The sequence below is a fragment of the Acyrthosiphon pisum genome, chromosome A2 (assembly GCF_005508785.2).
Source record: "Acyrthosiphon pisum isolate AL4f chromosome A2, pea_aphid_22Mar2018_4r6ur, whole genome shotgun sequence".
NCBI lineage: Eukaryota > Metazoa > Arthropoda > Insecta > Hemiptera > Aphididae > Acyrthosiphon > Acyrthosiphon pisum.
The window spans coordinates 58626035-58646980 of NC_042495.1; the positions used below are offsets into that span (position 1 = coordinate 58626035).

General features: G+C 29.4%; 1 protein-coding gene across 3 annotated transcripts; it reads left to right on the forward strand.

Moving 5' to 3' along the window:
* Positions 1-1643: 1643 nt before the first annotated feature.
* On the forward strand, positions 1644-17105 carry LOC100573395. Of its 3 annotated transcripts, none has more exons than XM_029489340.1 (10): positions 1644-1769; positions 7971-8957; positions 9123-9457; positions 10810-10995; positions 11102-11295; positions 13379-13517; positions 14216-14343; positions 14938-15066; positions 15643-15711; positions 16596-17105. In XM_029489340.1, exons 1-10 carry the CDS (start codon positions 1747-1749, stop codon positions 16767-16769), a joined length of 2364 nt encoding a protein of 787 aa, XP_029345200.1. In that variant the 5' UTR covers positions 1644-1746; the 3' UTR covers positions 16770-17105. The 3 variants fall into 3 exon arrangements, with proteins under 3 accessions (XP_029345200.1, XP_029345201.1, XP_003245454.1); XM_029489341.1 differs by having other exon boundaries at positions 7971-8821; positions 9299-9457; XM_003245406.4 differs by having other exon boundaries at positions 1645-1769; positions 7971-9457.
* Positions 17106-20946: the final 3841 nt, after the last annotated feature.

The following is a 20946-nucleotide window of genomic DNA, read 5'->3' on the forward strand; positions in this document are numbered from 1 at the left end:
TAATACACACAATTTTGCAAATTTTAATATGCTATATCCCTAGCTCTGTTTTTTGTTTTAATAATAATAATCTATACTATACCTAATATATATAATTCTTGCGTCACAGTGTTATAGTGGTCGCACTCCTCCGTAACGGCTCGACCGATTCTTATGAAAATGTTTTGTGTATATTCAGTAGGTCTGAGAATAGGTCGTCAAGTATTTTTTACCTTCCTACCACCCATCCGGGGAGGTGCTTAAACGGGGATTTTAAGATTTACAGTGGAAATTTTGGTTTATAAATGGTTGCTGTTGTTTATGTAAGAGAAAGAATTAGAAGAAGTTAGTATTTATTTATTATTGATTACCATTGGTCATTCTGACAGATAAGATGCAAAATCATGGTGGTAACTCGGACGACCGCCTAACGAAAATAATAATGTTAAAATAACGTATTCATCCGAAACGGCTCGACCGATTCTTATGAAAATGTTTTGTGTATATTTGGTAGGTATGAGAATAGGTCGTAAAGTATTTTTCACCCTCCTACCACCAATCCGGGTAGGTGCTCAAACGGGGATTTTAAGATTTACGATGGAAAATTTTTGTTTATATACGGTTGCTATTGGTTATTGGAGAAATAATTAGGAGAAATTAGTATTTATTATTTGGTTGCCACTGGTTAATCAGGCGGATTAGATGTAAGCATGCATCAAATCAATTTTCGCACACTGCCTACTTGATATGGTGTCGCACATTATCCGCGATCTGACGCAGTAGGATTGCCTATACTTAGGAGGCTGAGTCGCACCCAAAAGGAGTTGAACGATCACAATTTTTTTTAAAGTTGTAATTTTTACGGGCAACGATGTGCGCGGGATCAGCTAGCATTATATTATAAAAAGGTAAAGTTTGTGAGGTTGTAGGGGGTAATCTCTGGATCTACTGAACCGATTTTGAAAATTCTTTTACCATTAGAAAGCCACATTATTTATTATAGTCATAGGCTAATTTAAAAAGAGTAAATTAAAACCAGGGGAGGTGCTCAAACAGGGATTTTGAAATTTACGATGGAAATGTTTGTTTGTAAATGGTTGCTATTGGTTATAGGAGAAATAATTAGTAGACATTAAGCCGGGTTTACACTACACCGTGACGTGTAAAATCATCACAGTTACCAAACAATACCGCATAAATAGTTGAATATAATCAAATTTTGATCGTGTGGGTTACATTTATGTGCAGAAAAGTGATAACTGAAAAAAAATTATATCATTTTATCATCAGGTACAATATTCATATCATTTGTATAATGGTATTGCATTTTGGTATAATTGTATAAATTATAAACATAAAAACACAAAATCACATGTCACGGTGTACACTGTGTGTTATATAGGTAAATCATATAATTTATATAAACACGCACCTAATAAATTCAAACAATGTAAACATATTATATTAACTAGGCACTTATATTACCCATTATATATATATATATATATTTTATTGTTTCAGTATCAACTACAAAGTTATTAGCTTACAATTATTTAAACAGTTTGGACTTATTATTATATATTAAATGTATAGACAGTTGTTTTACATTTTATGGCTTAGAAATAATGATAATTTTAGTATTATTGAATATTGATAGGTAGTCTTAAAAACCGTGTAACAGGATTCACAACAACTCATCATTATTATAGTATAATTCTACCATACCACATAAATCGTGTTAAAATATAAAACGCGATGTGACCTCTAATGTATAATAACGTGAAGTCAAGGTAATTTTAAAGTCAATATTAAAATAGGCATACTGAAGCGTGATCATTTAAGGGAAAATGTTGAAATATTTCATTTTTAAAATAAATATCGGCGTAGCACGGTCTTAGTAAAGAACAATATTTATTTGGCGGTGAACTGTCAAAATATTAATGTATTTATGGTAAAGTCAGTGTTGTGGAATAACTTAACATTAGAAGTTACTGATACCTATATGCAATTACTTTTTAAGATAAGTACCTAATTATTGTTAAGTAATTTTTTTAGTAAAATTAATAAACTATTCGTTATTTCATTTTGTTTAATACATTTTAAGATTGATAATATATGTAAATATATCATATACCTATGTTTGATTTTCTGATAATAAAATTTTATTAAAAGAGATTTTTGATAAAAAAAAGTTTTGATGTGTTAACATCTTTACGCACCCATATGCACATTTGATGTGTACTAGTGTACTTTACGTACTTTACTATGATCTTTAAGGCCGCTCCCCCCCCCCCGCAAAAAAAAAGAAAGAATGTGTCTAAAAAAATGGGTTTAGGGTGAATTGGTAAATAAACGAAATATAAAACGAAATATTGTAACGGAAGTTGCGTAATCGTTCAACACTGAGTTAAGCCCAAGTAGAGTATCCGTGGCAACGTTTATATACACTCATATTGTATTAAATCAAATTGTTATTATTTTTATTATTGTGGTGAGCCATCACCACAAATCTCCCTCTCTACGGTCCCCCTGCTACGGTTGGCGACACGTCCGACATGTACCTACCTATTTGGCATTTTCATTTAATTTGGTTGATACATAATTATTTAATTGTTTTATGTTTATGTTTTAGTATTTCAGAAACATAGATTTATTTAGATCGAAACAGGGGATTGTTTCTTCCATTTTTCTTCTGTTGACAAAACAAGTGATGACATTATATCTACCGTCAATAATTTGAATTCTGATCGCAACTATTGTGATTTGGATTGAACTAAACACCGATTAAGATTTATAAAGTATTATACGACATAACAAATTAAAAAGAAACATTTAAGTATTAAAATTGTACATGTTAGAGAAAGGTTAACAACGATAACTGATAAGCACGAACTAAGATATATCTAATAGCGTTTTCCACCACACCGCACTGACTGCATCAGTGCATATTTTTTATATTCCACCGGCAAATTAACGATTTAAGATAGTATCTATAGCCGTGGGCAAAATCAATGTGCACTGAGTGGACTTTTTATGTTTCACCTCAATGCACTATGCCAGTTTTTTGCACTCAGTGCAGTGATAGTTTTCATTATCATGATAAGTACCACAGTACCCATGAAATATTTTATTATATTTATATATCGGTGCACTCAGGTCGATTATCAGTACCTATATCAGTGCAACCTGGGTACTACAGTGCGGTATCGTGGAAAACGCTATTAGTTCGTGCTGATAAGAGACAACAACAGTAGTGATGAGTGATAACGACATTATGATAACAACTATGTCAAGTGTTTAAGTAAACAAGACTACAAATTGGTTCGGAGAGAGTTATTCTTTGAACATTTAGATAATATTGAATCATTTAAGTTGAATGGAGATTGGAGAGCCCATGAATAAACGTTTAAAATTCTTTGAAGTATAGTTTTTAAATTAATTATTTTAATATAAATAGTATAATATTTTTAAGTTTAAACGATTTCTTTAGAAAACTATTGATGAGATATTCATATTTAATGAACTAAGAATACATTTTAAATGAGCCGTATTACCAGGAGGATATACAACACATTTTACTCATCATGATTTTGTTTTTTATAAACCAAAGTTTGATGATGGTAAAATGAAAATTGAAAAACAATTAGTGTTTAAGTGAATATGTTTACCAATTTATTATTGAAATTGAAAAAATAAGCAAGACTTGAAAATATCTATTTAACTCTAATCGGTTTCAAGCAATTAAATGACTTGATTTAAAAACAATGTGTGTAGGTGGTCCAAGATCAATAGATTTTCCAGGTAAACATTATTCCTATCCACATTTCCTATAAAATATAAATATAAATTCCTGGATATTTTTTTTGATTATAATATGATATTCAGGAGTTCGGATAAAAACGGCAACCTTGGAAAATAATCAATTGTCACTAAAAATGTACAATTTATTTATTTTATATCCTCCACTGGTACCCACCCACAGCAAGTCTCATAGGCTCCTATATTTTTAAATTACAAAAAAATAACTAAAATCGCGGGATGACTATTTAGTCAACTGATAGCGTTGTAAAGAGTGAACTCTCAAAAAATAATTGCGACCCCCCGCATTTGTCTCTTGTAAAATACTTTCAGGGCCACTGATAAGCTGCTCGTGTCCCAGACTAATCCATTTCAAGTATTATTATCTTTAGTCCGTGATATTTTATAAGAATGGGATAACTAATTAATATCAGCGCCACCAATCGATCTGGCGAAAAATTATCGACAAAACAAAAGTGTTAGTATATTATATTTTTATCAATTAACTTGACACGTTTCTAACAACGTCAATCAAATCCGTCCTATTAATATATAAATGTATTGTGACGGTATAGGTAACAAAATATGTATTTTAGATTTTGAGCGGAGCGATGTATATACTGATTTTACAATGGTGATATGTTTTTTTTTGTATCTATCATCACTTTTATGCTTCGATTTTCAACTTCTGTATCTTTTCCAGCGGGAAAGGAAATCTATAGCATAGATAATATAAGAAGTGGATAGGACATAAGAACTTATCACTATAAAAATAGAAAATTTAGTGATACTGTGGCGGACGGGCCACATAAGACTCTGCGCACGGGCGCAGAGCGCACTCTGGTTGTTCGTCTCAACGCATTCGGACTCGGGAAGTGACGACTAAACCGCGGGTCGTTTCGCTACTTCCTCCACAGTCACGCCACCGGCGCATTACGGCATATTTAAGAAACATCTTGAACACCAGACCAACGTCCTCACGAAGACACGAACGCCGGCCGGTCAAATCTTTTGTGGGCCCACACTCCGCCAAAATACGTTTTTAATGTTATATGGGGCCAATATTGATATGATATTATTGATAAATGATAATAAATAACATGAATGATTATTTCATAGACCTTATACTAATAGACGGAACATCCAGGCGGGATGCAGGTGGGTGGTGCGGTTTGCGTTACAGTGATATATATATATTATATTCAGTAATATACAGAGTATTTTATCATCTAGTGCGCACGTGTGGTGTACGTTGTACTACCTTGATCAGCGCCGCCACGCTTGGACGCCGGAACTACAACCACGTCCCGTCTATTAGTATAAGCATAGAACAATATAGAAGCGACAATCGATCAGCTGATTGGGGTATTGGTTACCTATGATTGAAGTCTGAATCTACGAAAAACATGGAATTGGTTCCACGCACCAACATGATGTTAGACCCATGGTTACAAATATTAAGAAAACGGTTCCAAGACTATGGCGGGATACGTTACGCGGGATCGGATTGTTTACCATTCCCTATTTCACGTATGCCACGCCCCTCTAGACACCATTTTCAAGGCCACAATCGCCCAATCCGACCAATTCACGGAGTGTCGTACCCCTGGACCCTAGTATATGGTCTATGGGTTAATTAATAATAATCACGATTTAAGATAGTATGGTCGCAGAACAATGTTCCCATCGACCCATTAGAAAAATATTATCACACGACATATGGTTTGAATCGAAAAGTCACGTGATCCATTCTTATATTATCTATGGAATCTATTTGGTGTATTGAGGAGGTAAAAATTTAAAATTTCCAGTAATTTTCAACAAAGAAAAAAAACGTAAATTTTTATATACATATATTTATTAAATTTTTATCTATGAAATTTTCATTGAACATTTATATTATCATTATTAATTTTCTATAGACCATAAAATCAAAATATTTTGACTTGGTGTGAGCTGTTTATACAGACATTTTCAGTTATCCATAAAATATGTCAATAAAAAAAATTACATTAACATGATTTCATTGTCAATAAAACAGTCACATTTCATAAATCTGTTTGATAATAATAAAATCAAAAAATGGTACGAGTTAAAAAAATACTACATGGCTTATAAGTCAGGAATACTACTATACTAGTATGGGTGATCGAACACTGATATTATTTCTATAATAATTTGGAAATTGTATCTCAATTCATTATCTTATATTTTCCCTTAATTTTAAATATTTAAAACGTTGGAACTTTATTGCCCCGGGAACAAATTTATTAATCAATAACATTGTCGATAAAGCTGGACTCAACTCACGGCTCGCGTCTGGTATTATAATAACTGTTGTAATAATACATGAAAATAATAAATTACAAAATTTCGGCCATGTAAATGTGGCAAGTGGCAAGATCGCATAAAATATTCTATGCTCAATCGCTTTATGTCCAATCGTGCTTTACCAAATAAAATTGTAATAGTTGGGTCAAAAATTATACAATTTTTTTTATAAACAATTATAGTTTGAATATGACGTAAAAATCACGAAAATTATTTTGAAATAGAAATTCATAAAAAAATGTCTCTTTAACTCTAAGATTTTAAAATTTAATACGAAATTCCTCATACGTTTGTCTACACTTTTATAAAAAAAAAATCTCTACCGAAAAGTTAAAATATATTTTAATGAGTGTTTTGAATTTTTGTGAATGCTTGAAAATTGAATACAATAAGGCTCCTCGCACATTTTTACAATATCATAAAAATAGCTTAAAAATATTAGGCAAGATTTTTTTTTAAAATCTTTTAAAGTTCAAATGCTGACATAATATTTGATCAAATTGAAAATTTACAATTATTTTGTTGTCAAACATTTATTAAATGTTCTACTTTTATAGGGAAGAATTGAACATTTAAAACAAGGTTTCACGTAAATAGTTAATTCTGTAACCAACAAATATACATATTTTTTTTTTTTTTTAAAGTTGTTTTAATTTTTAAGTTAAAATTTGGACAAAATTAGATATTTAAACGATAAAGAACGATTTAAGTTTTGTGTTAAAATTTAAAAATATTCGTGGGTATTTGAAACTTCCAAAGTATATTATTATATACAAATATGATAGTAAACAAATAATTATAATTCAACTTAACCGGCTACCGTATATTATAATAACAATATAAATATAATATAAAATATCCTTGGCTGACAAACTGTCTCCGCTCAGAATCATTTTTCATATACAATGATATTCAAATTTAACTCCATCTATTACAGTCACCCTCTTGTAACCTATTGTACAGCAGAGTGACACTCAATCACCTGTTTTTTTTTATTATTATTGATCTTAAGCTGCATCGGTAACTATTACCACTAGCGTTTTGTAGAGGAGTTACAGTTGGTTTAAGAGCACTTGTATGTGAAGGATTTGTCACTAAAACCCGGGTGGGAACCTAGTGACGCCAACCGATGCTAGAACTCAGATCATGTTAGTGACTGAGGCCAACCACTATGCCACACCAGGCCTCAATATATGTATTACATGTATATTTATAAATTATAAATTTTTTGTTAATATTTTAAATTGTAATAAATGTATTAACACTTTATGTGAAACATGCGTGATTCTACAATAGTATTCTTAAAAAAATATTAATTTTTTTTACCAGTTTCAATATTATCTCCTTCATTTTTTTTTTACCAGTTTCAATATTATCTCCTTCATTTTTTTTTTACTGCCTATTCGAAAACCTACAATTCTTCTAAAAAAAATCATCTGTGCAATATAGGTCAAAGAATCAAAGCATTTTTGATAATCCTTACATGAAAGATTTAACAGCTATTATAGTATAATTATTGAGGTACAATGGTTAGAAATAGTAAATAAGTTGCAATTCAATTGTGAAATATTTTTAATTTACAAATTAAAATAATTATAATTAAATTATGTAGGTACCTAGGTATGCGTCATGTAAACATAAAATGTATTTCATTATTTAATTTCCCATAATATTTTTTATCTAAAATAGAGACATTGATTTAATAAATTAAACCATAATGAATACGTTCTAATAAATCATGAGCAAATATGTTCTAGAATATTAACACAGCCTGTGTATTATAAAGTAAACTAAACTTTATTAAATTATAATAATGTACCTACTGTTAAATACAATATATAGCCATTTGTTATATTTTACAGATGTTCAAAACAATTATCAGTTGTAGTTAAAAACATGTGTATGGTACTGAAAACTTTTAAGTTGTCTAGGAATCCTCTGGTACATTTATTGTATTTAATACTAATTATTACTACTGTTAGCAACCATCGCGTACAGACTGATGGAAACATTAATAATGTAGCTAAAGCCACAGATCCTATTTCATCTGATGTGGATAAAAGATCAACAATTAAAGACGAAGATCAGAAACTGGATGATGAAGACGATCCATTTGGTAGTATGACGCTAGGCTTAAGTCCTGAATCATCAACTCCTGGGGACCTTAAACCAGAAGAAAAGGAATTAGAAGCAGAAAATGATCAGAATTTCAAAGGTGCAGATCCTATTCCATCAAATGTGGAGAAAGGATCAACAACTAATGGTGGAATAATGGAACAAAAAAAAAATATGATAAAAGGATTTCTTGCAGGGTTGAATGCTAAAAATAGCAAAAATCAGCCTAATGAAAATGAAATAAATAATACTGACCCCGAAGAAAATAACATAGATGTTGCAGATAATAAGCTTGAAGATCAGGAACTGGATATTGAAGACGACCCATTTGGTACTATGACGCTAGACGTAAGTCCTGAATCAACAACTTCTGGAGACCTTAAATCAGAAGAAAATGAATTAGAAGCAGAAAATGTTCAGAATACCAAAGACGGAATTACAAGTTCAAAAAAAAAAAAGAAAAAGAAAAAGAAAAAGAAAAAGAAAAAGAAAAAGAAAATGAAATCAGAAGCTATTCCTGACACTCAATCAGAAGCTATTCCTGACACTCAATCAGAAATTATTCCTGATACTCAATCAGAAATTATTCCTGATACTCAAGATACGCCACATCCATTGAAGCCAATTAATCCGGAAGACTTGACACTATCTTCACTCAAGAATATTGACCATGAACCAGAAGAAAAGGAAATAGAAGCAAAAAATAATCTTATTTCATCTAATGTGGATAAAAGATCAACAATTAATGACGAAGATCAGAAACTGGATGATGAAGACGATCCATTTGGTAGTATGACGCTAGGCTTGAGTCCTGAATCAACAACTCCCGGGGACCTTAAACCAGAAGAAAAGGAAATAGAAGCAAACAATAATCTTATTTCATCTAATGTGGATAAAAGATCAACAATTAATGACGAAGATCAGAAACTGGATGATGAAGACGATCCATTTGGTAGTATGACGCTAGGCTTGAGTCCTGAATCAACAACTCCTGGGGACCTTAAACCAGAAGAAAAGGAATTAGAAGCAGAAAATGATCAGAATATCGAAGACGGAAGTTCAAAAAAAAAAAAGAAATCAGAAATTATTCCTGATACTCAAGATACGCCACATCCATTGAAGCCAATTAATCCAGAATACTTGACACTATCTTCACTCGAGAATGTTGAAATCGTAAAAATTAAAGGAGAAGTAGATCCGGAAAGCGAAGCTATAAGAAAAAAAAAGAAAAGAAGTAAGATACAAAAGTTGGTTGGTCTTAACATTTTAAAAGTCTGCTTTGATAGATTATTACATTCAAAAATTGTTATATATGAGAGCTTTATTTATCCTACAGAAGTTAAGATAAATTTATATTATATTTTTAACTTACGCAATTTTTAAAAAAATAACCAATTACTTTTCAAAAATAACTTGTTTAAACTGGCTATTAATACTTATAATATTATATAGTTTGAGTTAAATTACCAATCTTTAGAGAAATTGTACATATTACTTTTTATTATCACTTGAATATAACTTCAGAACAAAAAAAACATGTTGTGAAACCTATTTCTCAAACATTCACTCAGAATCTATTATCTGATTCAAATTAACTAAATTCTTAAATAATTAAATTAATTAAGATATTTCAAACTAAAAAAATGTATTATGCACAATTTCACACAATGTCAATTTATAGAAATTTAACATATTTAAAAAAGGTAGGAACCTATGATTCAGAAACCGAAGTTAGCTTTTTGGGTACTCGTTTTATTTTGTTTATCTCGGCACATGATAGTGATAGTTGTGAGTGCTGTTATATCAAAACAAATTTTAAATCATCGCATTTGAGTAACAACTTTGAGCGTATCTACTCTATTACAACTGAATTGGGTGAAATTTCTTTAAAATGTATTTACCATTGTCAATAGTTATTTTCTTAATATTCTTAGACTGCTAGAGATGTTATTGATAAAATCACTAAACAATATCTTCAACCAAGTAGGTAAACGAGTAAACACATTCTATTTTTCAAAGACCAGGACATTATTCATCCTTAAAACAACCTAAAGGTCGCCACACATTGTTATGGTGGTATTGAAATTATTTTGTTTTACCGCTATCGTCACCGTCACCACTGCCTACTATTGCAGCGTGACGTGGGGACCTTGGCAGGTATTACCTATAGTATAGGTCCTATACTATTATAGTTTTTAAAATTACAAAAAAAATTGCTTCTGGTTACGGTGGTAAACGATTGATGCTCCACGGTTAGTATAATAATATTATAGGTAGATTATTGTAGTTAAATACTCAGTTATTTTCATTATCTTCAGACTTCAGCCCATATTACCGTTCAAAGTTTCAAACGATCAAACGTTCATTGATGTAGGTATCTAAAGTTGTCATGCATTCTATATTACCTATACCTACATCATAGACAATATGACTCATGTTATATAAATATATACAAGTATACAACTAAAGAAATAAATACTAAATAATACAATATATATTATATGTCAACCAAAATTATGTAATTGGTACATACAAATAGTAGACGGTAATCTTTTTTTTATTTTAACATTTAATTTTGTATTCTAGACACGTTTAAAGAATTCGCACCTACAGAAGGAGATGCACGTATATATTGTACATTTTTGGGAAATGTATTAAAAATGTACAACAAAGTAAAAAAACGTTTTGTTGGACACTTTTGTCATGCAATTGTTTTTGGCACCCCATTAATCTTAAAAAATCATCGTGTACACTTGAGCGAAAACATGAGAGGTATGTCCCTAATAAATAAGATATAAATTAATAGAATATATTAATTTAAAAAATGCTTATCATAAAATCAATATTTTAATAAATATTTTTTTATCCATACCTATAGATCAGCTGCGTGGTATACATGAACACAAACAACTAAGTCTTGTTATCGTCATTATGCAATTTTCAAACTATAAATATTGGGTACGCGCGTTACGTAACGAAAAAGGCATGGACAACTTAATTATAGATATAGTACATACGGCCGTGCATTATAAAATTGACGGGATACAATTTTCAAATTTACATCCAACAAGGGTATGAATTAATATTTTTGTTAATTATAAATCCTTAAAATTTGATTTAAAATTAAAAATCTGTTAAAAAATGTAACTTATGTTTTAAAAGTGTTCCGAATTCCAATTTGAAAAATATACCTCTGTATATCAAATGTAATATACCTACTGCAGCTCACGCCGAGTAATAAAAATAATTATATATTATGGTCCAATCAATGTATCCGCGTGCTACACATAAAAACCATTGTCGCAGCGGTGCTCAATGAGCTGATCGCACACACACACGTTTTCATTATAATCATTATTGGAATCTGTCAATCACTGGAAAAACAATCAAAGTTCTTGAAGTTTATGATACATATAGAGTAAAATATGAATAGTTAGGTAACTCTTGTATTAAAATCGGTCTAAAATTAATAATTAAAATAAAAAAACATTTAGATACATTGACATTTTAATTCATTTTCAGGTCTTTAAAGTAAAACTGAACAGTTAAATAATTTATTATTCATGAAAAAAATATTAAATTTGACCTATATTAACCTATATATTTCCATAGTAAAAAGCGTTTAAGTTGCAGTAATAATGTAATTTAAATTAATATCTTTAAACGCCGATTTTCTTAGGTTTCATAATATTATACTTAAGAAACACAATGAACAAGAAAAAATAGTAATTACTTCTCTAAAATTCTAACTATTGTAGATAAACATGACCAATCAAAAAATTATTATATAAGATCACGCGCCACTTTTAATGCATTAGAATAACGACAGAAAATAATTACAAATAAAATTTAGTGATGTCTGAACGAAAATCGTCATATATATACCATATACGTAAACCAGTATACGTTACTTATTAGTTATTAGTTTTACATACAGTCAACTCTCGATAGTTCAAAGTTCAAACCTATATTCGATAATTCAAAATGATTGCTCGTTCCCTTAAAAATCTCACAGTAATGCGAATAAAAACGTTTCATTTAAGTACACTCGATAATTCATGATACAATTTGAAGGAAAACTATAGCTGGAAAACACGCGACAATTCGAAGTTCAACGCTCGGCAATTAGAAGTGTATTCACCAAAATGTATTTCTTACTATCTTATCGGTAATAATTTACCTTATATTTGTGTATACATTTAAATTATTATTTCCAATAACTAATGAATTATTATCTTAGGTATATGCGCAAGTCGTCGGACTAACTTCTCACCCAGTAGGAGTTCATCGGCGCCACAATTACAACTATACTTTCTACATTTTCTTTCTTTCTAGAACATGGCCAAAACTAGCTTAGAAAGGGTGGAGGCATTTCGGGAGCGTCAACGCACAAAATATAAGACTAGCCATGTTGACATATCAACATTGAGCGTCAGATACAAAATCTGACACATACCATTTTTTTTAGCCCTCTTAATATTTCGAGCCACTCAGCAATTAGAACTTTCTGTAATTTGACATTTTTCAAAAGTCCCACATCCCACCAACTTCGAATTATTGAGAATCGGCTGTATTATATTAAAACGCAGTAACTACTAAATTAGACATTAATAGAATAAAAAAAATAGCCTTTAATAATATGATTTGTTTTAAATTATAAGTACTGAGCAGAGCGTGACATATAAATAGGTACATATTGATTTGGGATCATTTTTTATTTAATTTCCATGCAGTTTTTAATAAAATATTAAAGAACAAAAGATTGATATTAACATAAAATTCGTTATTTTTTACCATTTACTTATGCACAATATATTATTATTTTTTTTAAAACTACCAACCTACTTTCAAAATTAGATAGAAACATAAGAGTAGGTACCTATAATAATATACTTACCTAATGTTTCACATCATTATTTGGTACGTATTATAATAGAAATATTAATAAAATATACAATAGAGTAGGTAAATACATCATATTACAAGCACTAGACAATCAAAAAAACATTCGAATTGTGTTCTAAAAATAATGAAAAAATTTCAAAAAAATGGTTTTTGTATAATATTATGTATAATGGTTTTTTACAAACAATAATATATTAATATGTTTTAATTATTGAATTGGAAAACCTTTTAAACCTGTGAATAATTATAGGTAACCGATGAAGTAAATATACAAATGATGAATAATCTAATACAATTCTTTGAAAATCTAGAAAAAGCTGCAAGAGTAAAGAAGCATAATTTAAAAATTGGCATAACCATCGATATGCACGGTCTGTCGATCACAAAAAGTAAATAACATACATCAATGTAAAATGTATATAATATTAAACAGTTATTGAAAGCTGATTAATTTCCAGAAAATAGTTAATTAAATGTAGTATATTTATTTAATTCAAAAGGAATAATAATTCTATTTGAACTCAATTGAAACTCAGTTTATGATTGTATTTATAATATTTAACACTGAATATAATTAAAACAATAAAACAAACTAAACTCAAATATGGTGAATACTAAGGATGGATGTATAAAATTAATGAATATGTATAATATAATTAATTAACTATTCAGCGTAGGCGCATAGCGAGTTACCTTTTATGCTCATTAGTCATTACTCATATTAGATACTAAAAATGTTCTTAATCACATAAGGCATAAGTTTTTTTTTTTTTTTTTATTAAAAATATATTACAATCTGTTTACACATAAAACAATAAGTAACAATGATGATAGTGATTAAAGAAAGACATGAAGCACATGAAGAGGAGACTGTCCAGTGACAGAACCTCAGAAAATTTGAGTTCGGGCATTGAAAATAAGGCATAAGTTATTTAATTAAATGTATATAATTTTAATTTTTATCAATAAAATTTTGATAGGTAATACCAATTAAACTAAATTTTTTAAATTCAACTGGATAATATCACTTAAAATGTATTTATACCTGTTGTATTTTACTATTTTACATGTTATAAAATAAAAACAGGTTTTACTTCATTCAAACATTTAAATTCACTGGTCACTTGGTATTCATTCAAAACGATTTCCATGGTAACATGTTCATCGGATTACACGACTACAGGCACTTCTCCATTAGAAGGAAAAATGGGCTTTGTATGTTTGATTCGTTAATAACACAAATATTATGTATTTTTTCATAACATGTTTGTATGGTTATTTTATATTTATGATAACACATTAACACATATAATTTATTATTTTTATTTTATTCTTTTATTACAAATATTTTACATTTGTAATGCATGTTTGATTATTAATGCCTAATTTATTTTAATGAATTTTTTATCAAACTTTTACATAAAATTAATATTACTCTAAAATACTAAAATAGTAAAATCTACAAAAATTATAGTCAAAGTTTCAAAGTTTCAAATTTATTTAACCTCTTTAATTGTCAAGCAATTGACCTTTGAATATAATAATTTCGAAACCTTCTATATTCATAAAATTAAACATAAATATACATTTTAATTGTATTAACTATATTTACGATGAATATTATAGTAGGCTCCTATTTAATTAAGATATAAAAACTAATAAAATATTATATACAATATCAATCACAAAATCCAATTTTACAATATTGAATACCTATGGGTATATCGTATATCATTCAAATTGTAATCTAATTGTATTAATTTACTTCAAACTAAAATCGTTGTATCACCATTATTTATTTTTTGTTAGAATATGACAATTAAAACATTAATCGAGAAAATTAATCACTATAACGAATTTGATATGACGAAACTTGTAGTTGGTATACAATTATTTCCAAATAAAGAAAATGATCCACGCCCATACACATATGAAGAGGTAAGTGTGTTACATAGGCGCAAATAGGGGGGGGGGGGATTTAGGGGCTAAGCTCCCCCAAAAATTTCCATAGCCCTCCCAAACATTTCCTACATTTGGTTTTAAGCTTATTCAATATTATCAAAGTAAGGTCCTATAAGCTCTATTAGCCCCCCCCAAATCTCAAACGCTATTTGCGCCTATGTGTTAACAGTTTAACATTATATTTTGAAAATATGCAAATTATTCACGATAAAAACTATTTTCATATTGAAGTTTAAACACTAAATGTGCAAATAATAGAATCAAATATAAATAAAAATAAAATAAATATAATAAATATATACAAAATATTTTATAAATGTTTCATTAGAAGTAATCATAACTTATAGAATTAGTATTCTATCATTACTAATATATTTTATAAATTATAAGTTAGAAAACCAATTAATTATATAACTAGTGAAGTTAAGTAGTTAAAAAAATTTAATTTTTATACAACTTTAATTTTTTAACAAGTTTAATGTCCACCTTTGCATATATTGTAGGTGTAAACATTTAACTAAAAAATAATAATAATAAAATGTGTGTGTTTAGTTATGTTCGAGCCCAAAGGACACTTGGCACAAGTGGTGTGCTGCGAAACCTGAAGATCATCGAGCAAAGGTATCTCTAATTATTCGTCTTCATTCGTCTTATGTTCTATACAACTTGTTCTAGTAATTTGCCTCCACAACCACATCTCCATAGCCTCCAGTCTATCTTTTTCATACTTTCCTATCGTCCAAGACTCACAACCATATAGTAATATACTCCAAATGTATGTTTTTATGAATTTCTTTCTTGAACTTATACACTTAGACGTTTATTAGTAAGAAGTGTCCGTTTTTTCTCGAATGCTTGTTTTGCTAATGTAATTCGTTTGAAGTTTAAACGCTTATAAAAAAAATTGTAACTGAATATTTATATTTTTCAAATATCATTGTAAAATTATAATATGAGGAGCTTTGTATTAAATATTCAAGATTTTTTACTCAACAAATGCAATTTTATTCACATTCATAACAAAAAAAAACTAAAAAAATTTGAATCTGAAAATGTCCGTAAACAGTCAACATTTTTTAAAAATGTTATCGGGTATATAAAATGCTAATATAAACAACCAGTGAAAATTGCATATATCTACGGTCATTTGTTTTAAATTTACACCAAAAACCGAAAACGATTTTGTCAAAAACCGATTTTCCTTAAATTTTTTTTTTGTTTTTCTCGACGCTTTTGAAAATTACTGCACCGACAATATTCACTGTCTCATGGAACAAGATACTGAAGTTAAATATCGAAGCATTATCTCGACTACTTATCGTGTACATAGACGAAAAAAACAATAAAAAATATTTTTAAAAAAAAAACCCACACACATCATTGTAAAACCGATACATTCATCGCTCTGCACAGAATCTAAAAAAAACTTATACGCTTTGTAGTTTGTAGTGTTTGTACATATTTTTTTAACAATTTATTTTCTACGTTGTTTACTGTTTTTATAGGGTAGATTTTTGCGGGGAACTGAAATTGGAGGCGTTCAACTGTATTACATGCATTCTGACGATTACAGGTCCACATGTGGATGTTATTCGTTCCCGTTGATCCGGGCACTTCTTCGGGGCTTGATTAAAGTTGATACACCAGAAACGTGTGATTTTCAAACGGCACACAACTAAACATCTGTAATTGTATCAACTATCAAGAGCCATTATAATATTATGTTTCCCTCGATAGTCATAAACTCATAAATCATATTAATTATTATTGGGCGCTTATGGAATATTATATTGCTGTTATTATTATTATTAAATCAATATTTTGTATAGGTACACTGTGCTATATTAAGAGCGTATTTGTTCGACACATATTCTGTTCATTTTAATTACCTAAACGTGTATAACGTGTATTGTTGTCATTAAATAATATTACAGATGTATAATTTTTATTCTAATGTGCATGCTGTACTTCAATAATACAAACGTGTTTTGTTGATTAAATTTCTTTTCTTTTAATTCTTGAAAGATTAATCGGATTAATTAAAATGCACATATCTACCTATAATATAGATCATACTCCAAGTAGTAGGTATAAGACTATAAACTGTATTTATTATTTATTAATAGGGCTCGGATTTTGTAGCAAATGCTTCTTTTGAGGGAATTGTGATAGAAAGATAATTCTTATATATAAATACGTTTTGAATCGTTCTGATTTGAATGGAGTAAACTTTTTTTTGCTTTTTTTTGCTTTTTTCCACAAAATCCGTTTTTTATTGCTTTTCCCCCTATTTGGTTATTTTTTCTTGAAAACTTAGCTTATCTCTATGTATATTATACGTCTTGGACTATATTATTATTACCAGAAATTATAAAACCAGTGAAAAAACAATTAATAAATATATGACTGATAAAATAACTGTCGTTATTGTGCCGAAATAGTTTTATTTACAATTATCTATAGTTGTATTAATTACGGCTCAAGGAAAGAGAAAATTATCTGAATTATACCTACGTATTTTTATAGCACGTTCTAATACTTTAGTTGGCCGGTAAATATCAATCAACAATCAGTGAGGTATAAACGTATAGTGTTCTTAATAATTTCTCTCAACGTCAAAATGCCAAAAGTTGAAAATTTAAATTTAAAATTAAAAAAAATCGTAAGATATTTTGGTGAAAATGTGCTTATGACTGACGGAAATATTATATTTTGTAAATTGTGTGAAGTCAAAAAAAATTCGGATAAAAAATATAACGTTTTATATGTTTAATATGAGTTTTAATGAAAGTAACTTGACTAAATATATATGGTTGTAAATTCCTTTTTTAATATTTAATTGTATGTGTAATTGAAATTTGCTTTTTTAGAATTAAATTAATAAATGCTTTTTTTGGCTACTTAAAATGCTTTTTTAAGGATTTATTTTGCTACAAAATCCGAGCCCTATTTATTACTATTTAGTTCCTATAGTAATCGTATTACTGTGTTAGTGCAATCATTTTACTGAGACATCGGGTATTGATAAAACCATTATTTATAATTATAATAATATGTAAGTACGCCGCGAAGTGGTTTTAATAATAAACGAACAGTTAAATTGTGTAAGTACATTTTATTATTTGAGAACGTTTGAAATAGGCAACTACCGTTAACATCTATACTGAGTACTGACAGTACTTTGTAGTAGGCGAAAATACAATTCCCTCGTAGAATTAGGTGAGTATAAGTTACCACTGTTACCAGTGGCGTAATTAGAAATTTGCTTGGGAGAGGGAGAGAGAGTATAATCCATTTTCCTCCAAACGATTTTTTTTTACTAAAATTATGTCATTTTTCCTCCAAACATTAAAATATTTAGCCGATATTCTTATGAAGAAAAACCAAATATAATATTTATGTGGCTCGATTCTTAGTGAAACGATGAATGTATTGAAATTACAATGATGTGTGTTTTTTTTTATTTTTTTTTGTGTCTGTCATCACCTTTTAAGACAGTAAAAGTGCTTCGATTTTCTTCAACTGTATCAAAAGAAAAATTAAGGAAAAACGGGAATTTTTACGTAAAATCTGTTTTCGAGAAAATTGATTTTGGTTTTTGGTGTAACTTTAAAACAAATTACCGTAGATACATGACATTTTTACTGGTTGTTTATATTTCCATTTTCTATACATAATAAAATGTTCAAAATATTTTAAATTATTTGAGTTGTTAACCGACATTTTCAGTTTCCATTTTTTTTAGTTTTCTTTTCTATAAATATCAATAAAATTTTATCTGTTGAGCCAAAAAGAATAAGAATATAATACAAAACTCCTGATATATTGTTATAATAGCAGTTGAAAAATATTAAAAATATGTAGGCACATTTTTTTTTATAAGCATTTAAAGATCGAATTTTGACATAATGTATCAAATCTAAAATTGAATAATTATTTTGCAGTTGAAAATTTATAAAATGTTCAACTTTTATATCTAAGGATTGAAAATTTAAAACAAGATTCGACGTAAATAGTTAATTCTGTTACCAAAAAATCAAAAAAATACATAAGCACAGTTTATTTTAATACTTATTTTAAGTTCAAATTTAGAGGAAATTACATATTAAAAAACCTAGAATAACTAGGTTACATACCTTACACCAAAAATTTTAAAAACCAGTTTTACGTATAAAATTATCATTTTAGATTCTGAGCGGAGCGAAGAAGCTATAGCCTATAGCCGGTTTCACAATTATGTTTATTTTATTTTATCCTGTAAACAAAATTTATACCAAAAGGTATGCTTTGATTTCAACATATAGTATCTTATCTTTTAGCAAATTCTATCAAGATGGTACTTTAAAGAAGTCATTTTTCGATTTTCCCAATAAGGCTACTGGAAAAGTAATGAAAATTTATTTTTCTAACCTTAAAAGGTCACCACACACAGCAATTAAAATTATTTTGTCTTGGCTATGTCGCCGTGGTAGCGTTAAAATTGTTTCCGGATTAATAAAACCGCTACCGCAACAGTGTGTGGAGACTTAAACCTATTTTTTTCTAACGCTTTATTTATCACTATAGAAACGAATAAAATTAAAAAATTACCTAATTTCCACTAAGTATAATATTATATTATACAATTAACGGTTACTTATTAATACATATATATACTATACTATTCAGAATAACCTTGCCCAGTGCCCACTCGATCGACGAAAACTCGTCGAGTTCGCGCATGTCTGTTGCCACCAGTTGGCGCTGATGTTTGCAGCAACGCCCCCGCCGACGTCCCGCAGGTGTATACGTATATGATAGCGACCGGTGACGACAGCCGTCGACAACTAACGACCAATCACAGAGCTCCTGAATTTCGCCAGGGGATCTGACGGCTGCCGGCGGCTCAGTCGCGTGCGCTAAAGTGGGCAAGGTTATTCTGAATAGAGTATATATATTATATAAAGAGGAGTTGTTAGTTACCGTTGTTGAGGGTAATCTCTAGAACTACTGAACCGTTTCGAAATTTCTTTCACCAACAGAAAGCCACATTCCTTGTGAGTGTCATAGGCTAATTTAAAAAGGGAATTAATCAACCCCGGTAGGTGCTCAAACAGGAATGTTGAGATTTACTTTAGAAATTGTTGTTTATTAATGGTTGCTATGGGTTATAGGACTTGAGAATAATATTTATTTATTATTTTTTTTTTTTAATTTGAATATTTTTGGAGCGTCTCAATCTCATTTGTTTCAATCAGTCGAAGTTACGATTCGACGAGTACCCTACATTCACTTGCGTGATGCCATCGCTACTGAAGGAGACACGGTCAACATTGGTCGTTTGACCATTCTCTCAGCTATTCATGTTGGAAACCCACGCATGATGCATTCAATCGCAAATTGCAACGAGATCAAGACTATGATCGAGATGAGATGGCTGAAAGAGTCGAACAAATGTGCCGAAAAAAAGAGCCAAACACCATCTTTCTCTTTTGTTTAACATAATCACAAATCAGTGGAAAACTATACCAATAATTTATAATTATACTACTAAATAGTAATGGTGAAACATTTTACACTCCAGGTATATATTTTATAAACGGTCTCAAAAAGAAAATGAATCGATTGAGGAGTTTCTGTCAGCGTGTCGTGGTTTAATCAAAGATTGTGAATTTAAATCTCATGAAGAAATTTTACGTGACAAAATTGTTCTTGACACGAGAGATGGTGAAACTCGCGACAAGTTAATTAAACAAGCTGATGTTACTCTTGAAACTGCAATAGAAACCCTTCGTATTGCTGAAATCCAACGAAGAGAACTCAATCAAATGAAGGAGATTGGTGAAAAACAGAATGAAGTAAATGCAGTTCATTCAA